Source organism: Lotus japonicus, chromosome 1 (genome assembly GCF_012489685.1).
Source record: "Lotus japonicus ecotype B-129 chromosome 1, LjGifu_v1.2".
NCBI classification, from domain to species: Eukaryota; Viridiplantae; Streptophyta; class Magnoliopsida; order Fabales; family Fabaceae; genus Lotus; species Lotus japonicus.
The window spans coordinates 22,627,809-22,635,209 of NC_080041.1; the positions used below are offsets into that span (position 1 = coordinate 22,627,809).

At 38.6% G+C, this 7,401-nt stretch overlaps 2 protein-coding genes across 2 annotated transcripts; both read right to left on the reverse strand.

The window, feature by feature from the left end:
• Nucleotides 1–1,623: 1,623 nt before the first annotated feature.
• LOC130730198 (uncharacterized) lies at nt 1,624–2,124 on the reverse strand. The gene has a single exon (XM_057582147.1). It carries the CDS (start codon nt 2,122–2,124, stop codon nt 1,624–1,626), a length of 501 nt encoding a protein of 166 aa, XP_057438130.1.
• A 4,041-nt stretch (nt 2,125–6,165) lies between these two features.
• LOC130730218 (F-box/LRR-repeat protein At3g59200-like) lies at nt 6,166–6,714 on the reverse strand. Its single transcript, XM_057582167.1, has one exon. It carries the CDS (start codon nt 6,712–6,714, stop codon nt 6,166–6,168), a length of 549 nt encoding a protein of 182 aa, XP_057438150.1.
• Nucleotides 6,715–7,401: the final 687 nt, after the last annotated feature.

Here is a 7,401-nt window from a genome sequence, read left to right on the forward strand (position 1 = left end):
AGGTTTTAGGCCATTTTGTTCAGGACTTCTGATTTTTACTTAGATTTTTACCAAGTATAGAAGCTTAGGAAGTGCTTTTGGGGCTTGTGAGAGGCTTCCACCTTGTATTTTCCAGGTTTTTTTTACATTTCTTGTATGGATTCACTAGCCATGAGTGGCTAGTACTCTCTTTTGCTTTGGGTTCAATGTGATTTCATGAATTTCTAGTCTTAAATCCTATCCCTGTGCTCTTGTTCTTGAATCTACCTTGTTTTTCAATTCTATAATGCATGATTAGCTTGGGTGCACATTTGCTAAAGGCTAAATTACAATCATATCGGAAGATTGTTGTGGTTTAGGGACTTGGGTTGAAATTGATCTCTCTATGCTTGCTTCTAGGAATAGAGTGGGGGAATGGTTTTGTTGGCCTGAAAATTGCACGCTTTTAATCCTCATATAAATGATTAGGTACACAAGGAATTGGGCTTAGCTTTTAGTATGGGAGAATTGCTCATGTGAGGAATCAATGAGTGAGTATCTAAGCTATAACAACAAGGGGTTGATTCAAGGTTTCATTTGCATAGGGTAGGTTGATTATGGAGGATTGGATGAGCATTAACCCAGAACATCTTTATCAATTGATATTTTAATCTCTTTACCATTGCTTATTTTGCAAACTTTTGTTACAAACAAACAAATCCAAAATCTAAATTTTACTTGCTTTCAATCTCACAAGCTTCAAGCTTAAACCATAATTCTCACTCACGGTCCATGTGGATTCGATATTTAAAACCCGGAGATATCTGTGCACTTGCAGATTGACCAACACTTAATAAGCAAAAATTGATTTTATATAGACTTTCACTCTTGTTGCCAAAATCACATATGTAAGGGTCTTACTTTCTATTGCAGCTTAAAAGAATTGGCATTTGGCTTCAATTAGATATCAACAATGTCTTCTTAGATGGGAATTTATCTGAAGAAGTTTACATTAGGGATATCCTGCTGCCAGTCCCAATCTTGTGTGAAAGTTAAATAGGTCTTTATATGGCTAAAGACAAGCTTCTCAAGAACCACTCATTTACAAGTTGTTCATCATGTTTTCCAGTACTTAAATAGTTCTTCTTCTTCAGGCCCAGGGATCATGTTTTCTGCAAACTCATCCTTTCTAGTCGCTACCTATGTAGATGCAGATTGGGAGTTGTCAAGTTTCTCGCAAATCCACTACAGGCTTCTCCATCTTCATTGGTACTTCACTAATTGCTAGGAAGTCCGAGAAGCAACCCACAGTTGCAAGATCATTTGCAAAGGCAGAATACATGGCACTTGCTTGCCTTGCTAGTGAACTCTTGTGGTTTAAACAGGTGCTAACATCTTTTCAAATATTCCTTTCGGTTAGTGATGGTTATTTGTGATAGCAAGTCTGCATGCCAACTTGCCACAAATCCCACTTGTAATGAGAGATCAAAGTATGTAGATATTGAGTGCCACTTCATCATGGAACATGTGTCCTTTAAGTTCCTCAATCTCATTCATGTCTCTTCACACAACCAACTTGCTGGCATGCTTACCAAGGCCCTTCCTGAAGTTCCTTTTCAACATCTTATGGGACTTTTTTTTTTTGAAAGCAACAAACCATTTCATTCAAAGATCAGGCAAATCTGCAGCTAGGTGTAACAGGATACCAACAGGAGGATCTCCCCACCAAGCACAGTCATGATACAAGTGACTCTCAGCTGCAAGAGCATGAGCTACTACATTTGTTTTTCTACATTCAAAAAGAAAAGAACAACAATTAAAGCTAGAAAAGAGCTGCTGACAGTCCAGCAAAATCTGCTGCAAAGAGGGGAAGCTATGACACTGGTGAAAAGCTGTAACAAGCTGTTGACAATCGGACACAATGACTAAGTTGTCCAAATTCCATTCTGCAGCTAACTTTAGGGCCCATCTGAAGCTCAAAGCTTCAGCAACCAGAGGATCCGATCTGTGATCTTCATAGTGGGAGGCTGCAACTTGAAAAGCCCCTTTATCATCTCTGACAACCAACCCAAATCCTTGGCCACGAGGACCCGCCCAACCAGCATCAAAGTTTAGCTTCATAGAACCCGAAGGTGGAGGAGTCCACACAGCACTAGATGATCCCATTCTCTCAAATTGTGGTTGATGACATAGCCATTATGTCCTCAAATTAACTGCCAATTCCAGAGACTTACACACATCATGCTTAATTTTCTTAAAGAAACTCTCATTTCTTGCTTTCCAAATACTCCAAAGGATCATTGCAATCTGGTCCATAATCTCACCACCAACTGAACAAGCTAACTGCTGAATCCACTTATCAATCTCAAGCTGAATGTCGCCAGAACGGATAGACAGAGTAGAGGCAAACCAAACCTGTCTAACCCAATGGCACTGAAGGAAAATATGAGAAAGGGACTCATCCAAACATTCATCACACAGGGGACAGAGAGGGGCTAAAAGAACACCTCTTCTTTTTAAGCTTTGTTGGCAAGGCAGGGATTTGTTCACCAAGCGATAAATAAAATGCTGGACTTTTTTAGGGACTTTTAGTTTCCAGACAAACCTGCAGTCAGCTCTCAGAGAAGAAGATGAAGCATGATTAGAAATGTTATGTTGGAGGATTATGGAGTAAGCTGACTTAACTGAAAAAACGCCATTGACAGTATGTTTCCAACACAAAAGATCTTTTCTATCAGCCCAGGCAAGCGGAATGGTCTTAATTCGGGCAGCTTCAGCTCTATTGAAAATCTGGTCCACCAATACGCTCTTCCACCTCCTCTGCTCATTATCAATAAGGGAATTTACTTTGGCTATTGAAGGGAGTTCTGTAATTGGACTAAGTACTCTTCCTGAACTGGAACCTGGGAGCCAAGCATCGTCCCATATAGAGATCAAATTCCCATTACCAACCTTCCAAACTGACTCCTCCTTGATTAAGTTCCTAGCTGAGCATATGCTCCCCCAAGCATAACTGGGTCTAAAACCCACAGGTGCAGATAGCAAGGAGTTTCTTGGAAAATACCTTGCCTTGAGGCACTTAAACAGTATGGATTCCTCATTCTGAATCAGTCTCCAAACTTGCTTAGCTAGCAAAGCCTCATTGAAGCTCTTAAAATCTCGGAAGCCCAGCCCTCCACTTGCCTTTGGTTTGCACAAATTTGCCCAACTCATCCAATGGATCTTTTTTTTCTGAATTCTTTTGTCCCCACCAGAAATTAGCCATGAGGGAAGCCATTGAAGAACAAACATTCTCTGGAAGTCTGAAGCAACTCATAAGATAAATAGGAATTGCTTGTGCAACCGATTTGAGCAAAACCTCTTTTCCAGCTCTTGAGAGGAACTTTTCTTTCCATCCTTTTAGCTTCTTCACCATTCTCTCTTGCACCTTGAGGAAAACAGCCTTTTTAAACCTACCAATAACTGTTGGCAAGCCAAGATACTTGTCATGAGAGTCTACAACCTTAACCTCCATCCTATTCCGGATTTGAGTACACAACTGTTCTGGCACATTTTGGCTAAAAGACAACTCAGTTTTGTCAAAATTGACCCTTTGCCCTGACGCTTCCTCATATCTCCTAATGGTGGCAAGAGCATGATCAGCTTCCACCATATTTGCCCGCATGAACATGCCTTACCAGTGCTCGAATTTTTCTCCCAACTTGAGGGGGTGTGCTAGATTTACTAGCTATTTGTTAAATGCAGTTATAGTAGTTTCAGTTAAGATCAGTCTACTGTTAAAACTGATACCTAACTTTCCTTCTCATTTCCTATAAGCTGTATATAAGCTTTTTGTTAGGAAAGTTGTATATAAGCTGAATTGTAATGAGTTTTACACACTTCTTAATTGCACCAACAGTGAAGAACTTTCTTCTCCAATTACTCTCTCTTACTTTGATACAGACTATAACCTGTATACAAGCTTTTTGTTACTCTTTCTTAACAAAGACCACTTAACGTTTGAAACATGAAGTTATTATCCACTTGGTCAAAATATAATAATTAGCCAAGAAGATGCACAACATATGTATATCACTATTTCTATTTCTAAGTTTGTCCTTGCTCTGAATCCGGTCAAAATAGATTTTTCCGTCAAAGGTAAGGGTCAGGATACCCATGGGTACATATTTGATTGCCAAGGTAGGGGTTGGGATACCATGGGTACATATTTGATTGTCATACATAACGAGTTGATAATCTTGTTTGAGTCGGGAACATCAACATCCTAGTGAGGCTGATTCTCCTGAATCCGAGACATCACTTAAAGTGAATCAAGCATGTACTATTATTTGGTGTCTACTATATGCGTGTAAAATTCAAATATGATATTTTACATTGATAAGTATATGCACCCAAATTGAACACAAATTTAATAGCATTTGTATGTTAACCCAATCATTCTTTAATTGAGCCTTTCATTTTCTTACTCTTTTTATGCAAATGCAATTGTTTTACATAATGTGATGTTTCCATACTTTGTACTTTGTTCATCTCAGGCAGTAAGATGGAACAGTATTTGTAACAGAAAAGAAATGAACCAATATATGTAAAAAAATTGCACGATTATTTTAAAAATATTGAGAAAATAACACATTATATTATGATCTTATCTTATCAACCCATAAAGTCATCAACTATAAGAATCTAAAACAAAAACCTATGGCGATATGGCACAAAACTTAAATAGTTAAATCATCCAAATGACCATTTATATCATTAAAAATAAAACTTAAATAACTAAGAATGCGGTTAAGCCTTCTAACTCCCTTCACTATGACTGACCTCTATTAGAACAGCAAACTGTTCTGCTCAGGAAATAATACCTTAAGTGGCACTTCGCTTTTCATGTTCTTGTTGGTTTATTTCCTTTGTATCCCAAAACAATTTACACGTTGGAGAGATCCTTGGACACCTGGATAACTGTTTGAAAAATTGGTCCTTCTCAGATTTCTTCTTGTCGGGGTTGTTGTAAAGGGTCATCACTTGCAAAAGTCTCGCATTCTCCATTATATATGCTGCAAATTCAAAATCATGATACACGCAGTTTCGAATAGAGCATGTTCTGAGATGTAATGAAACACATTCTGGAACAGGTTCTGTATATGCCCATTTCTCTTTGTCAGATTGAGCACGCTGCTAAACATAGATAAAATTATAAGATTTTGAAAAATTATGCCGGCAAACAAAAATGAGCATAAATGCAAGAAACCTTTTCAATGACAAGATTTTGAAGCTTGGGACAATGAAGGAGCACTTCCACTACCCCATCCCAGCCATCGAAGATACAATAACATAGCTCAATGCTGATTAAGTTTCGAAACACGGGCATTCCTCTGTAGTGGGAGTTGATTGTGAAAATACAGAATCTCTGAGGACCATTTACTGAACATAAGTGGACAGAAGTGAAGTATAGGGACTTAGTTGTAAACACTGATAGTTAGTGCTCATAGCTGAGCTGGCAAGTAGCTAGCAAGTAATTAGTGTTAGTTAAAACTGATTAGCAGTTAGTTACAAGTTTGTTATTCTGTTTTAGTATAAATAAGCTTTTGTCTTTCTTCTACATTGTAACGAAAATCACATTCAATCAATTGAACTCAGATTTCAACTTCTTCTTCAAGCTTCTTCTACAAGCTTGTTCTCTCTTTTCTTTTGATTGATGTATTTGTCCATCTGCAAAATTTTATCAAGATCAATCTCAAAATGCAATTGAATGAGTATATATAAGAAATAAAAACTTATCCTATCATATTTTCATCATCATATTAAATTGTGATCATCCGGCAATGGCCAACATAAACCTCCATTTATCTAACATTTAGGTCCTGTTTGGGAAAATAGCATAATTAATCGCTTATGGCTTTTCATAAGCTATTTTAAAAAAATTATTGATTTAAATTGAAAATAAGCTCAAAACAGATCTTCCAAACACTGACATAAGCGCTTATGCTATTACATAAGCTCAAATAAATTCTTTCAAACACGGCCTTAAGACATAACTGTAATTGTAATTGCGACCGCAATATAGATCCCAATTTTCATACCCGCGTTACGCGTAGAAACTTGACATTATAGACAATAGTGAAAGGAACATCCAATGCATTGATACATGCTTTCTCCAACTTGTGCAAAGTTTTAAAGTGGATGTAGATATCATCTACAAATATAACTCTAGCTAGGAGCATACAGATCGACGAGGTTGGGACACCCAGAAAGAACTTTCATGAAATTATCCCTTACTCCTATACAAGTATCTTCTAGCAAATGAAGAGTTTTGAGTGAGGGAAGATCAACCGACTCAAACTTATGACCATATTTCGCTATGTGAAAACACCCACTGAGCTTCAAAACTATGAGGGTTTGTGAGGTGAAAAACCTAGGCGACAAGAGCGCGCAATAGATGGAAAGGTGGAGATTCTTGACGCCGCGGCGTTTGGCGGCTTCAGCCCAGTTGTCAACTTCGAACTTGTTGAAGGGTTTAGCGCGAGAAGTGAGGCAAAATGTTTGGAGGGGCTGGTGGTGGAGCTGGACGATGGGCGGGGAGGGAAGAAATCTGTCCACCATGCGAGTGAAGCGAGATATGGCGTCTTGGTTTTCTGCACCTTCATCGTCGAAGTTGAGGGTGGTGAGGGAGTGGCAGAGGGAGGTCCATCGCTTGGAAAGAATGCTGGTGGTGAATGCTGATTTGGTTGGGAGAAAAGTGAGGATGTGTATTAGCATTTCGTTCGGTAAGGTGTAAGGCCCTAAGTTCAATTTGGAACAATTTTAAGAAAGTTTGAATAAAATTGAAGTTTTAGCTAATGTTTGATAACTGGCAGATTACAACTGTCAACTTGTGTAAATTTTTAGAGGGTCTTAACGACTTCATTTGGGAAAACGTCCTTCATGAGAGTTGTAGCCCTTCAAGTCTAGAAAATTCTCCAAGTGGTTTCGAGTCAATCCGATATCTGTAGCTTCAGATATCCCCGTTTTAGTGAGCAAAGGTCCAGCTGCCCAGACCTTACGAGCTCTAACTTAAAACTTTGGGCTTAAGCCTTGGTTAATGCGTTATTTGCGTTGGTTAGTGAACTTATGAGATCATGATCAGGAGATTAAGAAGAGGCTAAGTGGGCCAAGTGACTTGGATGAGAAGGAAGGAGCTAGGGCTATGAAAATCCTAGCCCATTAGTGGTGATGCCGCAGCCTTGCAAAGGGAAAAGGGAGGAAGATTCTGACTTTTTTTCTGAAGTAAAGAGTGATTAGTACCAATTAAACCCTGTCCCCTCTGACTTAAATCAGCATTAAACCCAAAAACCACAACCCTAGCCCACTATTTTCCCTTGACCGCCAGTTTTGTAAGTAAAAGGGGAGAGAAAAATCAATTTCTCTTTCTTTCTTTCATACTTCAGAAAAACAGAAGCTAATCAC

Coding starts and splice junctions, on each gene's coding strand:
- LOC130730218 (XM_057582167.1), bottom strand. CDS start 6,714: ATGCTAATACACATCCTCACTTTTCTCCCAACCAAATCAGCATTCACC.
- LOC130730198 (XM_057582147.1), bottom strand. CDS start 2,124: ATGGGATCATCTAGTGCTGTGTGGACTCCTCCACCTTCGGGTTCTATG.